Source organism: Leuresthes tenuis, unplaced genomic scaffold (genome assembly GCF_036924035.1).
Source record: "Leuresthes tenuis unplaced genomic scaffold, fLeuTen1.0.hap1 SCAF_5, whole genome shotgun sequence".
NCBI classification, from domain to species: domain Eukaryota; kingdom Metazoa; phylum Chordata; class Actinopteri; order Atheriniformes; family Atherinopsidae; genus Leuresthes; species Leuresthes tenuis.
In genome coordinates this window covers 34,441,389-34,458,295 of record NW_027325359.1, presented here as the reverse complement: position 1 = coordinate 34,458,295, position 16,907 = coordinate 34,441,389, and the positions used below count along the sequence as shown (strand labels likewise).

General features: G+C 44.5%; 1 protein-coding gene across 2 annotated transcripts in view; it reads right to left on the bottom strand.

Annotated features, from left to right (window-relative positions):
- The window catches only part of fa2h (fatty acid 2-hydroxylase), a 38,502-nt gene extending 23,392 nt beyond the window's left edge, over nt 1-15,110 (bottom strand). The window contains exon 1 of one of the 2 annotated variants that reach the window (XM_072386729.1): nt 14,691-15,110. In XM_072386729.1, coding sequence (XP_072242830.1) covers nt 14,691-14,984 — 294 coding nt within the window. In that variant the 5' untranslated portion in view covers nt 14,985-15,110. The remainder of the gene's footprint in view (nt 1-14,690) is intronic. The other variant, XM_072386730.1, reaches the window with a different exon arrangement.
- Nucleotides 15,111-16,907: the final 1,797 nt, after the last annotated feature.

Below are 16,907 nucleotides of genomic sequence, written 5' to 3'. Positions count from 1 at the left end.
GACAGCGTGCTTGGGTGGAGGTTGGACTGCCTGCTTGGGTGGAGGTTGGACTGCGTGCTAGGGTGGAGGTTGGACTGCCTGCTTGGGTGGAGGTTGGACAGCGTGCTTGGGTGGAGGTTGGACAGCGTGCTTGGGTGGAGGCTGGACAGCGTGCTTGGGTGGAGGTTGGACTGCGTGCTTGGGTGGAGGTTGGACTGCGTGCTTGGATGGAGGTTGGACAGCGTGCTTGGGTGGAGGTTGGACTGCGTGCTTGGGTGGAGGTTGGACTGCGTGCTTGGGTGGAGGTTGGACAGCGTGCTTGGGTGGAGGTTGGACAGCGTGCTTGGGTGGAGGTTGGACAGCGTGCTTGGGTGGAGGTTGGACAGCCTGCTTGGGTGGAGGTTGGACTGCCTGCTTGGGTGGAGGTTGGACTGCCTGCTTGGGTGGAGGTTGGACTGCCTGCTTGGGTGGAGGTTGGACTGCCTGCTTGGGTGGAGGTTGGACAGCGTGCTTGGGTGGAGGTTGGACTGCGTGCTTGGGTGGAGGTTGGACTGCCTGCTTGGGTGGAGGTTGGACTGCCTGCTTGGGTGGAGGTTGGACTGCCTGCTTGGGTGGAGGTTGGACAGCGTGCTTGGGTGGAGGTTGGACTGCCTGCTTGGGTGGAGGTTGGACAGCGTGCTTGGGTGGAGGTTGGACTGCGAGCTTGGGTGGAGGTTGGACAGCGTGCTTGGGTGGAGGTTGGACTGCCTGCTTGGGTGGAGGTTGGACTGCCTGCTTGGGTGGAGGTTGGACAGCGTGATTGGGTGGAGGTTGGACTGCGTGCTTGGGTGGAGGTTGGACAGCGTGCTTGGGTGGAGGTTGGACTGCGTGCTTGGGTGGAGGTTGGACTGCCTGCTTGGGTGGAGGTTGGACTGCCTGCTTGGGTGGAGGTTGGACTGCCTGCTTGGGTGGAGGTTGGACTGCGTGCTTGGGTGGAGGTTGGACTGCGTGCTTGGGTGGAGGTTGGACAGCGTGATTGGGTGGAGGTTGGACTGCGTGCTTGGGTGGAGGTTGGACAGCGTGATTGGGTGGAGGTTGGACTGCCTGCTTGGGTGGAGGTTGGACAGCCTGCTTGGGTGGAGGTTGGACTGCGAGCTTGGGTGGAGGTTGGACAGCGTGCTTGGGTGGAGGTTGGACTGCCTCCTTGGGTGGAGGTTGGACTGCCTGCTTGGGTGGAGGTTGGACTGCGTGCTTGGGTGGAGGTTGGACAGCGTGCTTGGGTGGAGGTTGGACAGCGTGCTTGGGTGGAGGTTGGACTGCCTCCTTGGGTGGAGGTTGGACTGCCTGCTTGGGTGGAGGTTGGACTGCGTGCTTGGGTGGAGGTTGGACAGCGTGCTTGGGTGGAGGTTGGACAGCGTGCTTGGGTGGAGGCTGGACCGCCACCACTGGGTTGGCGCTTTGTAAACCTGGTCAGGGTTGGTGTGCGAGGTGGAGATTTCTGATCAAAACATATGTTTGCAGAAGACTTAAATATGATCTGTGGGCATAAAAATCTCCATCACATAAATATTTACATCAGAGTGAGCTCTCAATCTGATTGGCTGCTGCCTGCTGTATAACAAAACCTGCATTTCAGGTAACAGCAGCAAGTAATTCCACTCCTCGCTATTTCCTGTGTAATAACTAAAGCAGTAACCCTGCCTGAGTTTACCTTTATATTTCAGGTGTGAAAAAAGGTTTTTTACTGTGAAAATCACAGCGAACAGCCCGTTTTTAGCGTCTCTTCCTGTCGGGTTTTTCTCAGCCAATGAACAGTTTAAATGCTGGTATAAAGTTTGAAGTTCACGCTTTCTGCTGCCTCATCTTCAGCTCCAGAGGCCTAAGATGGCAGTTCCACAGGCTGTTACTAAAGAAAAGCTTTTATAACGCTCGAAGTTTACTGTTACAAAACGGACAAGAAAGGGTCAGTCAGCCAGGCTGAGGTGGTTTATTACTTCCATAAAGATAGGACGGTTTTGTAAGAATGAGACCTCAACATTTTGTCGACCACAGCAAATATTTCAGCTTTTATTCTCTTACTTTTACATTTGCATGATTTGTGTGAAAGTTGTGCATCAGGAGCAGTTCCTGTTCTGACATAAAAATTTATATCAGGAGGGTCAGGGTTCAACTTTATTACTGCAGAAGCTTTGGAGAATTAAACTATTTACAGTGTAATTAAATATGGTTTGAACACAATTTACAGCTCATAATTTTCAGAGGAATATGTTTTTTCTCTGTTCAGCCACTTAACTCTGAGCTATGAAGCATTCAGGCAGAAAAAAGGCTCCTAACTCAAGGGATGAACCAGTGTTGTGTCGACACAGAACAGACAACTTAGCAAAGAAGCCATTTTAAACTGGATCTTTAGGCACTTTGTCACAAAGACACATCATTTGTTCCATTTCTTTAGCTGCATCTATGAAAAACAGCAAAGAAAACAGTTTGACAGACAGAAAATAGCATTTCTGCAGCAACAAGGTGATTCCCAAAGAGCTATTAGCTGAAAACTTGGCATATCTCAGCATGGTGTGCAGTGTGTCCTTAAAACATTTGAGGAAACTGGACAAGTGGAGGACAAAAGAAGAAGTGTCAGGCCTAAAAAACTATCTCCAGCAGATGAACAGGATCTGAAAGTGATGTCCTTAAGAAAGAGGAAAAAATCCAGCTGTGACCTGACAGGACCTGAGAGATGCATCTGGACCTTCAGCTGATCCATCTACTGTTGGCCCAAGCCTCATCAGAAATGGTCTCCATGGAAGGGTGGCTGTCAAGAAGCCGTTCTTAAGGAAGGGAAACAGGGAGAAAAGGCTGAGCTATGCCAAATGACACAAGAAGTGGACTGAAAATCAGTGGCAACAGGTCTTATGGAGGGATGAATCCTCCCCAGAGCCCGGACCTCAACATTATTGAAGCAGTGTGGGATCATCTGACAGAGAACGGAACAAAAGGCAGCCCACATCCAAAGAAGAGCTTTGGGATGTCCTTCAAGAAGCCTGGAGAACTATTCCTGAAGACTCCTTAAAGAAATGACAGAAAGCTTGTCTCAGAGGGTTCAGGCTGTGTTGGAGAATAAAGGAGCTCAGACCAGATATTCACTTTAAAGCTGCTGAGAACTGATAAAAAACTCTGTTTCTGCCTCAGATTCTGGATTTATGTTCATGTTTCAGTGAATCACTTCCATTAATATCCACATTTTCTGAGCATTTCACAGATTTTCATTATTTTAACATGTTGGGCTTAAAGGATAATATTAATTAATTATTATTAATATTAATGACCTAAAACGTGTCCTGTTGATGACTCTAAAACCATAAAAATGGATGAAAGCTATTTAGAGGTTTAAAAACTTACACACAACAGTGTGTGTGTGTTTCAGGTGCATCAGCAGCAGTTATCTGGTATCGGACACATGTGGAAAGAACAGGGTTGAAGTTCAGTAACACTGTGGAGGGTTCGATAACACTGAGGAGGCCATAAACTCTGTGAGTCACGCTCTCATGTGGCACAGCTTCACAGAACATTTCTAAGAATAAATCCTGAACCGATCTGCCGTATTAAACCAGCTCTTATCAGCACGATACGTCCGTTTCACCCGATGGCAGGAAGAGACTTAAAAAGATCGATTAAGCTCACCAGAAGCTTTGAAAATGACATCAGCGTCAGTCACACACCGCAAACTTTTAATAAAATAAAGCAGATTTAATCAGAACATGTCAACATAAGTTATTTTAAAGAAAAGCACACCCAACAGAGAGCGTTGCTGAGGCACAAACTTCTTTCAGGAAGGAGGAAAAAACCTGCTTTCTGTAAGATAACCAGCTTACTGGAATCCAATCCTGCTTGAAATTCAGCTTAAACTGATTTTAATAGCACACTGATTTATACGTGGAGGAGACTCGGCTGCTCTGCATCCACCGAAGTCACAGAGCAAAAAAACCCCAGCCAAATCACAGGTGTAATGCTGCATTCACTGACCATGGGAAAAAACAAGAAAAATAGTCTGATTTCCCAGCCAAATCACAGGTGTGTAATGGTGCATTCACTGACCGTGGGAAAAAACAAGAAAAATAGTCTGATTTCCCAGCCAAATCACAGATGTGTAATGGTGCATTCACTGACCGTGGGGGAAAACAAGAAAAATAGTCTGATTTCCCAGCCAAATCACAGGTGTGTAATGCTGCATTCACTGACCGTGGGAAAAAACAAGAGAAACAGTCTGATTTCCCAACCAAATCACAGGTGTGTAATGCTGCATTCACTGACCATGGGAAAAAAAAAAGAAAAATAGTCTGATTTCCCAGCCAAATCACAGATGTGTAATGGTGCATTCACTGACCGTGGGGGAAAACAAGAAAAATAGTCTGATTTCCCAGCCAAATCACAGGTGTGTAATGCTGCATTCACTGACCAAGGGAAAAAACAAGAAAAATTGTGATTTCCAAACCAAATCACAGATGTGTAATGGTGCATTCACTGACCATGGGAAAAAACAATAAAAATAGTCTGATTTCCGACACAGACATAAAATGACATTCTATTCACAGGAAAAACATGTTAAATGTTGAATTTTATACTTCTACTGTCATGGAAAATATCAGCTCCTCGTTTTAAAGGAGTGGGACACGACAACAAAAGCTTTACAAAGGAAAGGAAAAATGGACACCTGCACATCTGGAAAGGCTCCATCAAAGCTGAAAGGTAGAAACAGGTTTTAGAGACCTTGCATATTTCAGCAGGACAAAGTTAAACCACATCCTGAGTGATGGGGCTTCAAAATAAACAATTCCACCATCTCTTCTGGGATTTCACCTGAAGTTAGAGTGCAACTTAACACAAGCTTGTAAAACAAGATGGCCGGCCCTGAGCATCTGTGAAAATATAACTTTGCCCCAATATGTGTGAAGCCACAAGCTGGAAACAACGTCCCATCGATCAGGAAGTCTTATCTCATCTTATCTTGTAACATGCTTCGTGCCACACAAGGTATTTTCCTAACAGAGCACTTTGCTCTCAGGCTGCAGGTTTCCTTGTGGTTCCCAGAGTTTCTAAAAGCAGAATGGGAGGCAGAGCCTTCAGTTATCAGGCCCCTAAAAGCAGAATGGGAGGCAGAGCCTTCAGTTATCAGGCCCCTAAAAGCAGAATGGGAGGCAGAGCCTTCAGTTATCAGGCCCCTAAAAGCAGAATGGGAGGCAGAGCCTTCAGTTATCAGGCCCCTAAAAGCAGAATGGGAGGCAGAGCCTTCAGTTATCAGGCCCCTAAAAGCAGAATGGGAGGCAGAGCCTTCAGTTATCAGGCCCCTCTCTTGTGGAACCAGCTGCCAGTAAATGTCCGGGAAGCAGACACCCTTTCCACTTTTAAGATTAGGCTTAAAACTTTCCTTTCTGATAAAGCTTATAGTTAGGGATGGCTCAGGTGATCCTGAAACATCCCATAGTTCTGCTGCTATGGGCCCAGCCTGCTGGGGGACCTCATCTGTCACACCTTTCCTCACTTTGCTCTCTTTTCCCCCCTGTTTAATTTCTCAAATGATTTTATGTCCATGTGACATTATTTTGGTTATTAACTTGTGTTTCCCTGTTCCAGCAGGTATCCTTTGAATGGTGTTATGGTGTTTTTCCCCCCTCTTTTCCCTCTTTTCTGTCTTCTCAAACCCCAGCTGGTCCAGGCGGATGGCCACCCTTCCTGGTTCTGGTTCTGCCAGAGGTTTCTTCCTGGTTCTGGTTCTGCCAGAGGTTTCTTCCTGGTTCTGGTTCTGCCAGAGGTTTCTTCCTGGTTCTGGTTCTGCCAGAGGTTTCTTCCTGGTTCTGGTTCTGCCAGAGGTTTCTTCCTGGTTCTGGTCCTGCCAGAGGTTTCTTCCTGGTTCTGGTTCTGCCAGAGGTTTCTTCCTGTTAAAGGGAGTCGTTCCTTTCCACAGTCCCTCAGGCTCAGGACGGGAGATTGGACTGAAGACAAGTTTCGGTCCAATCTGTTGGTTTCCTTAGCTCGGATATTATTTTTGAATTGGCTCTATATGAATTAATTGGATTATGATTACAATGAATTGAATTCCAATTGGCTTGAATTGGACTATATTACTTAAGTGCCTTGAGATGACTGTAATTATTGTAATCTGGCGCTTTATAAATAAAATTGAAATTGAAAATAAAATTGAATTGCAGCATGTTCAGGTGGCACAAAGCAACTTCAGCAACTTTCCAGCTGTCCCAGCTCATATATAAAGTTTTCAGCGTGTGAATAACGCCGGGCCGTCCCACCGGATAAATGGAACCACAGCTTCAGCGATATATAGCCCAGACAAACCTTTTGGTTTTATATTTCCAGCCAAAGGCTAATCCTCCGCTCACAGATATGAGCATCAGCCTCCTCATGTAAACCTCTGTCGACACTTCTTAAATTACTCAAGTGGAAACAGGTAAATACTTAAGTTGCTGCTATGCTGCATCTGTGGAGTCGGCACACATGAAGCGTATGCGAGTTCCTCTTTGGGCGGTTCTACAGCCAGAGAAATGAGGGCTGACAGGGCGGGGGAGGCTGAGGTTATTGCACAAGCGTGAGTGTCGACAACACCTTCTGTCCAACTGAAGGAACCGGTCAAACCTGCGCGACCAGGACTCAAGATTCCACCCTGCTGCTGTGAGCATGTGCAGGAACCAGAGGCTCTGTGTAGCAGCCGCCTTCTGCACGAGGTTTCATGTGGTCACATGCGCGGTAACTGGTGAGCTAAACGGCACGTAAACCCCCCCAGCGACCCGCCGCAGTTATGCTTTTTATTCTCCTCATGAATGAAAACTGACAAACAGCAACATCTGCAACAATTTAAACCTCTGCACAATTTATTTTGACCCGTTTTTTTAAAGGATAAACCCCGTTTTCGAGGGGATTTTAGATGAAAATGAAAATAAAAAGCTAAACAGATGTGTTTGAAAATATTTGTATAAAACATGCAAAAAAATAATAAAATAGATTAAAACAATCAAACGGATGCCTGCACACAAACCAGTCACACAATCACACAGATTCTCTGAAGATAAAACAAGTGTTCAAGTGTAAATTAACACCATATTGTAGCAGGCATTGTAAAAATAATAGAAAGGAGTCAGAAACACTTCCATTCATTTTGAAGATGACGAGCAAAACTTTTTTTAAATGGAAGATTGTTCGGGTCAAAAGGTGCTTTAAATTTAAATGAAAATCTTTCCTTTAAGACTCGAGACGCTTGTGTTGCAGGTTAAACTGTGAGAAGAACTGAAGGGAATTAAATATTGTTTTAAGTATCCGGATACCTGAGATTAACACATTTAAATATAAATAATGAGATGGAGTGAACCAGTTAGATGGGTTCTGAAAGGGCAGAACAAACCTGCACAAACTGTTACAAACAGCACAAAGTGGCTGCAGATCAGTGGCTGTGATATTTCCATAAATGACGTCACTGTAATCGAGAAAAAACTAAAGCAATTCATTGATTGATAGTAATTGTAAACGATGTGTAATTTTGTCAGTGATGGAGTGGAAGTGTTGGTCTGGTGTCCAAACATGAAAGACTCAGCTCACTAACAACTGCACTGAGAATCAGTTTATTGGCACAATCAGTTTATTATTCACTGCAGAGGCACCACTAATGATTAATTAACCTCACCGAAGGAATGCTCGTTCACGGCCCCTTCGGTGCATCAGCTGGACACGGACAAAGAGACACTGTGCACCTGTAAACTGTGCCATTTGTAGGCAAAAAAAATGTAAAATTCACACGGTGGGAAGTAGGAAAAACGGCAAATTCAGACACAAATTCTCCCGCTGTGACAAACGCAGTAAGAAAAGCAAAGAAGAAGTCATCTGGGCAAACATACATGTGGCCAAATCTGACCATCTGACCCTCGTGTCTTAGATTAGATCTTCTGCTGGTGAAGAATACCCATGAGCCTCGGCGGCTTATGCTGTGGAGAAGAGCCACTTTATTACCTTTTTATGTCTAAAACCATGTCATAGGAGTCGATTTAATCTGCAAACGGCCAATAATCCTTTAATAGTGACTCAGCAACTCTGACTGCATATACAGTCCGATGCATTCGGGCGTAACACGATAGGACCGTGGGTGGGTGATGCTGCAGAAAGAGCGAACGGCGGGGGATCCAGACAGAACTGATTCCACACTTCAGTCAGCCAACATCAAGGTGTTTGGTTTCCCAACATACAAAAGTCTAAAGATCACTAACATCAGCCAGTTTGCACCAAACATCTGTCTATAATACAGTCCACTGCACCCTAAACTCCTTCAGGCTGCCATTTGTTCCTCTCTGGGTGTGCCGGGGAGTCGGCTTCTTCAGCACCTTCCAACCAATGGCCTTTCTGTAACCACACACCTCTGTGAGTAGGTGTGTGGGCTGTGAGCCAACATGTGGCATCTAAAAGTACTGAAGAGACAAACACACAAAGCCCTGCCAAGGCCATGATTATGCAAAGCCGGCGGAATGGAAATGCACCGAGGAATCAGGAAAAAGATAGTTGTTGCAGACTAAATGCAAATCTCTGTCTTTATCTGAGGAGCACAGGACTTAAAAATGAGAACCTCTTCCTCACAGAACAGATATTAATGTGGGATATAAAGGATATTCCAGACTATAGAGCGCAGCTGAATATAAGCTGCAGGTGTCCTCGTTATAATATGAGATATTTACACAGAACGATGTTACAGGTGAGGGTTTTTAAACCTTTAATTAAATGCGTATGTTAACTTAAAGGGGAACTCTGGTATTTTTAAACCTGGACCTTATTTCTGGCATGAAATACGTTCATCTACTCACCAAGAACAGTTTGGTGAAAGTCGGCGTCCTTCTGAAGATATTTAGATAACTGGAGATCCATATAACGGAGTGAACGGGGCTTAGAGGATGCAGCCTCTAAATAAGGCATTATCTGTCTTTATTTCACCAATACTTTAAGAAGAATGAATGAATGAACGTGTGCTATAGCTCTGTTAGCTCATAGCTGCTGTTATGTGGCTACTTGCAGCTAAAGGAGAGCTAACGGAGGGATTTCTACACAGGCACTCTACTGGGCCCACTTCATCCACACGCCCCCCTGCAGCACAGCTTATTCACTCCGTGCTCTGTGACAGTCGGCTAACTTCACACAGAGTTTGCTGCTGATAGTTTTGTGCAACATGGCAGGATATTTATCAGATTTTGAGTAAGACGGACGTCCTTAGCGGACCTTATAGTCGGGAATTTAGGGAATATGCTTTTCTTGAGGCCTTATATGTCCATATTCAATCAAATCTTCAAACTATGAAACACACCAGTGGGAGATTAGTTATAGATGGATGAAACAAACAGAACAAACACATTAATCCTCCAACTTTGGGAGGAGAGCCTAACAGCTGAAACCTTTCCCCACATCTGCAGCACCTTTCCTCCATAAATCTGCTCCCTTCCACCTGCACCCTGCCCTGTTTCTTCTCCAGCAGTTACCGTGGCAACGAGGGGAACCACCTGAGGCCCACACCTGAGCTCTAATTGCGGCGTGTCTATGGCAGCAAAGGTAAACAAAGTGCTGAGTAATGCGTCACCACGGTGATAAACTCGGAGCAGCTCTCAGGAGTTGTAAAGGTGGTGAATGGCTTGTTGGGCACAGCTGACGACGCAGAAACCGCTGAACGAACAAAAAAGCAGGCGTGCTGGGAGGGTCCTGCTCTGCTGTGGCTCAGGCCCGTCATTACCTGCAGGGACGAGGACTTCTGGCACTTAGCAGCTGCTAATATCGAATTAAATGGCTCCAGTTTCTTCCTCCTTAGCATCACTGTGCCCTCTGACAGGAGACAAACCCATCACTGAGGAAAGAACGGTTGGTGCTGATGAAAATCTGCATTCCTGCGTAGCACCAGCCCCCCCCAGCATTCCTTCCTCTAACCTTATCAACGCCAGCCTCACGCTCGCCTCTGGCTTAATAAACTCTGCAGAAAGCTTTTCCTCTTGGGACTGATTCCTCCGTATGTTCACATTCTGCTGAGCTCTTCCAAACCATCTCCATTGTTCATTCATTCACTGCAGCATTCGTCTGTGATTCCCCTCATTTAACAATACCCACAGTATCCCCTCAAGCTCCTGACGGTGCAGCTACGCTATCCTGCTCAGCCTCTGTCCTTGACCCCGGCTCAATTAGCTTGCATTCTAAGTCCAAAGAAAACGGGCCGAGTTGAGCAAAAAAACACAGAGAATGCCTCATGGAGCCGGATGTTTCGACATCCTACATGAAGTCAGAGATCTGGTGCGATTCTCTGAAGACAAAAAGAAGAGCAAACACGAGCACGCCTTTAAATGGCACATTAATTCGAGGGATAAGCACTTTAGCCTTTGCTTAACTTACAGTGAAACACAGAATATCACTCATCGGTGAACACACTCCTCTGGACAGAGTCGGCCACCAACAGCTTTACTCCTCAGCCTCTGAAGAATCTGTTAAAAGAATAAAACCTTCAGCTTTTAGTTGGACCTGGAGGCTGTTAAAGTGCAAGTTTTGCAGCAGATGTCACATAACTTTACACTTTAGGACCAATCAAGCCGCACTTTTCAGGCAGAAAAAGCTTCTTTTGTCCCTTATCTCAATCTGGATATTTCACTCAAGTCTCATCTGATATCGTGTTGTTTATAAAACATATTTAAAATATGTTTAAAGTTTAATGAAAAGGTTTAGTCTCCTTTGGCATCGAGTCTGAGGAAAAGCTCCACAGCGGAGAGTCGGGTCTACCAAAGATAAAGCTTTTCATTCTTGTCTCATCTCATTTCCTGTTTTATTTTGAAACTTTCCTCTCGTTTCAGGTACCTTGCCCTTCCTCCAAAGTGTTTCCATCCTCCTGCAGAGCATATCCTTTGTTTGTAATTCATTCCTTAGTTCTAGCTTAATCCCGGCAAGTTTCATAGCCTGATTTGTTCCTCTGTCTTGGGAGTGATTTGGATTTGTAACCTTTTCGTTAAGTAGGGATTTTATGTCTTGTTTTAGAGATCTTGTCTGGCCTCCGTTAAAGGAGGGCTTGGAGTTAATGATTAAAGTTTCATTTAAGAGTGAGCTTCTTTAGTTTAAGTCCACCTCATTTATTTCATCTTTTCATAGCCTTTCTGTTGATTTGAGTCTGGATTCAGATAACTTTCACGGCTGCACCCTCCATAGTTAGTGAGGAGAGTGCATTAGGAGTTTCACAGCCTTTGTTTTGCTCTGTCTGGAGACTCTCCACCTTGTTTTTTTACCAAGAAACATTCTTGCATTCGAATAATCAAATCTGTGGCCCTGACAGGAGGCGTGCAGTGGAGCAGAAACAGTCCAATCAGTGCAGAAAGTGGGTCCTGGTGCTGACGGCTGGCACACTTAGTGGGTGGAAAAGGTACTTTTTGAGAAATATATATGATCAGAGTAAGTAAATGTCCCCGAATCATAAAAAGATTATAAATAAATGATTGAAAGACCAAACTGGACCAACTCCTGGTTTAATTTTCACAATAAAAGAGGACTTTGCAGCGTTGGTTCAGCATCTAATACTGACCAGTCTACTCTGTTGTCGGTGTAAACAGCAGCTCTGTTTGATTGTAAACCTCATAAGTACGTACATGTGGCCCTCCGACACACAGCAGAAGCGGCAGAATTCAGCTCCACTCTGCTATGAAACGCTCAAACTGACCCGAGGCTGCGGAGTCGGGTCGAGTCTCTGGGCAGCGACTCGTCTCCAAAACGAGCAGAAGCTTTTTTTTAAGCCTCGCAGGAAGAGTTGAGCATCTTGATTGATCCCAGCTGCTGATAACTTCTTAACTGACTCACTCTGAGTGATCTTATCAGGTAATATAAGTGCCTCGTAAACTGAGGCACTGTTTAGGATCAGCAAATCTCAAAGAAAGAAAAAACATTCTACACCTAGCAACAAAATGCTGAACTAGTCCTTTAAATCTGACCCGGCTTGTCTGTATTCTGCTTGAAGAACTTGAAACGCTCCACATATCAGTTTGAATCCTCCTTCTACATCTTTAAATCCCACCCCAGAGGAAATCTTTGTTTCAGCCTGAATAAAGTCACATTTCTTAGAGTAAAGAGAAGAATCTAAGCAGGACGTTTCTTTCTGATTCTTTAGAATCAATCAATCAATCAATTGTGGGAATAATCAGCCAAAATGAACACCTTCCTAATGCTGGAAAGTTTTTAATGTGGCACCTTCTACTTCACTGTTGATATAAAGCTAAACAAAGCAAGTCATTCTGACGTTTTTTATTGCACGAGTTCAAAATAAAGCAATAAATCTGATGTTATCTGCTTAGTTACATCTGTAGATCATTCCAGAACATACTGCATGATAACATTTTTTATGGGTACAATAGTTTTTTGCTGTAGCTACAGTTCTAGATGCAGAAAATAGAAACAAACTACGCTCCGACAATCTTTAAGATCCCAAGAAGTAGTCCAACCCGCCACAATAAAAGCATTCATTAATATCCACTATTATGGAACGCTGGATTTACTCTGTGCTTTTATTATGGTGATAAACGCAGCTGGAGGAACAGCTTTGGGCTCCATCAGAACCTCCACAACTTAAACTCAGAGTGATTTTATTCTGTTTTCAGTCTATGAACTCTTATTTGAACGTGGTAATATCATATCAGCATATTCTTATTTTGAGTGAACTTTCCTCATAATTCTCACAGCTTATATTGGTGAATTATCCACTGTGTGGACTGGCACATTTCCTCAGTTTACCTGCAACTGGCAGCTGAGTCGAACAGTTAATGATGGACCCCAGATGTGGCGTCATTTAAATGTTTAACAGCCAGAAAACAGCAAATATCTGAACTTTCTGGAGTAATGAGACCAGCTGGACATTGAATAACGACACAGAACAATATTCCCACCACACAACAGCTAAATATTTGCTGCGTTTCTGAAACAAAGGAACTCATTTTGCCCGTAACTGTTCCTGCTGCAGCCCGAGCGCAGCTGAAACCGACTGAAAGTTTCTCAACTGTGCAGAAAGTGCCATTAAAAGCCATATTTAATCATTGAAGAACAAAATGAGGGGCTGGTGTATCATTCACCGTTACAGAGGCCAAAGGTTCCTCAGAGATCAGAGGGAATGAGAGGAGAAAGTATTTCATTTACAGCCTGAATGTGCTGCAGGCTGGGTCAGTACCTCCACTGTAGGTGAAATAAATCTGTTCCTAATGTGAGGAAATAATCAGTTAAACTTAAACTAAGTGCACTGCAGACACATGGAGGTAAAACCAGCACCGTCTGAACCCATGTGGTCAGTCTTTATCAGACTTTTCTGAGCAGACTCACTGAAAAAGGGACGGACGATGTGTTTTAAAGGCTCCACCAGAGGTTGGACGTGGACAGAAAAGAGGTGACTGACCTCTTATGTCACTTCAAACCGCTCTTATGCTGTTATTCCTCCACCATCGCTGCTCTTTAGCTAAAGAGATTACTCAGAAATTATCCAGATCTCAGGAAACTTGGTGCAGAGCTGCACCACCAGCAAACGTTTCAATGGGCTCAAATGGCCTTTTTTTTGCTTCATCTTTCCGACAAACAGGCAAAATAACAGAAACGACGATATTAGTGCGTTGACCTGGTGTGGGGGAGGTTTATTCCCGAGTCAGAGAGGTCGCTGACCTCACTGCTGAGTCATAAACACGTTACGGGTTCGATGAAAACCCTTCAAATTTAAGGAGAAACCACAGGAACATCCCGAGCTGAGGGCAGCCTGAGCGGGAAGGCGTGAAAATGAGTGCCTCAAAGTGAAAATCTGACAAACACAAGAGCACCAAAAGTCCTTTTTCACGGCTCCACCTCAGCAGCTGCTGCTGCTGGTGAAACCTGTCGCACCGAGACGCAACAGGACAGACTTGAGAGTGGGCAAGTATGGAAATGTGTGCTCTGTCAGCAAGAGATTTATGCAAACTCCCCCCCCCCCACACACACACACACACACAGAAACACAGGCAGCCAATTAAGGTTTGTGCTCATTTCCCCTCTATTCGGACAAGACAAACCAGTTTTCATCTCCGTTTCTTTGTGTTATCCTCACACACATCTGCTGTAACACTCATTACCAGCGTGGCCCTCCACACCCCCCCGACCCCACCCCACCCCACAGCTCTGACATTTCACCTGCAAGCCCCTCCCTGCTCGGTTCCTGCAGAATTACACAACCTTTGACTCAGTCTTTCTCCTCATTCCTTCCCTTATGATCGATATGTTCAAACAAGAGGAGGAGGAGGGAGGGAACCTCCACAGAAAACAACCTGTGGCGTTACACCTGACTCAGTTGTGCACCTGTTATTCCTCATATCACACCTCCAAACCCATTTCCACTCTATAAACCCGCCTATAAACCCAGTCTGAGGAAGACATGAGGACAGGGGCCCTTCGTGGCCCCGTGTCAAACATACAAGACACTTCCAAGAAGAAATATTAGAGAGTTGGCTCTTAAAATTGTGTTTTTTTAACCAAATGAAGCAGGCTCAGCCTTTCATGAACACTGATATTCATCACATGAGATAATCAAGCGAGATATTTAAGAAAATAGGAATTTTAAACAGCTGTTTTCAATCCAATCAAACAGACTCAGTTAAACATGACAGATCTAAATTACCCCCCTCTAAAGATGATGCTGATGTAAGCCTGGTTCGCTCTGGAGGTGGGAGGCATGTCACCCCGGGTTTTACCTGCGCCTCGTCGGCGTGGCTTTCTCTGTCCAGCTCCCCGATGTAGTACTGCTCCATCCACCGCCGCGCGTTCTGCGAGTGCCGGTGTGGGGGCCCCTCCATCGCCCGGCTCACGTCCCTGCCTGAGCGGCTGCGTATCAGCGCCTCCCCGCCCGGGTGCATCCGCAGGAAGGCGGTCACATCGTACACCCTGGTCCCCAGCAGCACCCAGCAGGAGTCCTTGGTGCGGTGGCGGGCCACCTCCCTCTCCGTGAAGAAGCGGGGAGACGTGGACGGAGACATCCTGTCAGAGGAGATGTAGAGAGTCCACCGGAACTGAAACCTGAACACAACTTGGAGAGCACAGACACCTCCTCAGGGGGGACCTTGTGGTTGATCTGGACAGAATCTGCAACTTCTAGCGTTAACACCCAGGCTGCAACTATCAAGATGAGAAGGGGCGGGGTCTATGAAGCGTTCATAAACCCGGAAAATACAGAAATGCAACAAGTTTACGCGAACTGAAGTTTAAAAACAAGAAACATCTGAATAACGGCCCTCGCCGTGGTTGATTTAATCGTTACATGCTCAAATATGGCACCGTTTCGTCAATGTTACCCAGATTCAACCGGAGAAAGCACGATTTTTACACTACGCAAACAAATAACCAGGTTCCGTAAACGCAGCATCCCATCCAGAGGCACCTGTTGCTTTGAAAACAGCTCGGGGCAAAAGTACAGATGAAGCCGAAACTCAAGGCAAACTTTACATTCACGTGTTTACAACATATTAAGACATTCAATAGATGTGAAGAATTCAAATTAATGCTCAGTATAGGTGTCAAACGAAAAGTGACATAATATGTTTGATTAAAGAGGCGTCACAGTGTCCGTCATCACTTCCTGATAAATAAACTGAGTCCGTGTCATAAGGCCACACTGAGGTCATTTCACCAAAAACATGAAGTCATTTCATGCTAATTATCACGAGTGGTTTGGTCGGACTGTAATGGGCCACTTTTGATAACGTTTAGCCACTTTTAGAATTAAAATATACATTTTATACTTGTTATATAACAGTTTCGTGGGTTATCTTTTTAACTGAAATCACGTGAAGTTCGCAGATGTTCGGTGAAATGTTAATTTTGGAGTAAACGGCGTATTTTTATAGTTTATGAGTTTATGAAATGTTATCTTCACCGAACAGATGAGCTGAGCTGCCTTCACTTGCAATCGGAACTACTACTTTTCTTCAAACTGCTTCAAAAACTTTACGCGAAAATAGCAACAAAAGTTAACTTCCTACTATGTATTAGCGTGTTCAGAATTATGGGCAAATTAAGCAGCACTGACGTGAGAAAAACACATTTGAATGTAGAACGAGAGACATTTAGCACTAAATGTGATCAAATCAGAGAAATCCCATGTAGGTTTGAAGGCAGCGTGAGACACAACATTTTGCCTCTCTCTATATCTTTGAGACTCTGTCCGAAAACAATTATATTAAAGTATTAAAACCTTACCTTATACTTTAATATTTGTTCTTGTTTTATTTCAAGGGGAAACTACGTGTTGGGAACAGGGCGCCATCGTGTGAGGAACACTCCCTCTGCAACTGATACCATCTAAAAAGTTGGTCTCAGTGATCAAATTTAATTGAATGGGGAAGGATTGAAACGAGAGAAGATTCGTTAAATTTATTTAGCTGAGAGAAATTGAATTGTGATGCCAAGGAACCAGATGAATACCAAGGAAGATAAATTCCATCTGCTGAACTGCTTCACTGAAATCTTCCTCTGAAATAAGATCTGTTGCTATCTTATTCATGAAGATTTGATATATATATATATAATCGTTTGTTCAAGTAATATTGTACCGATATGTTTATCATGTTCTTATGTTGATTAGAAAATAGCTGGGGCAGGATTTTTGAGGCTTATCTGACAATAAAAACATGATCCTTCTCTGTTTGGATGATCAGATAGCTGCTGATTTTTGCAAAATATCGTTGTTGATCGTTGAAGCTTTTCAGTGTTTTTAAAGACTTTTTAAACCAAATTATGTTTCTGACCACCTGTCTGTGGATTAGGAGTAAATTCACCTGCAGTAACTTTAGTTAACAACCTTAATTTGGGCTGAGAAGTTATTTGAGCGTCTTTGGAAAATGGAAAATGAAAGATCTCATGGTTCGTGTATTTTAGTTTTTCATTAAGGTCATCAGTTTATT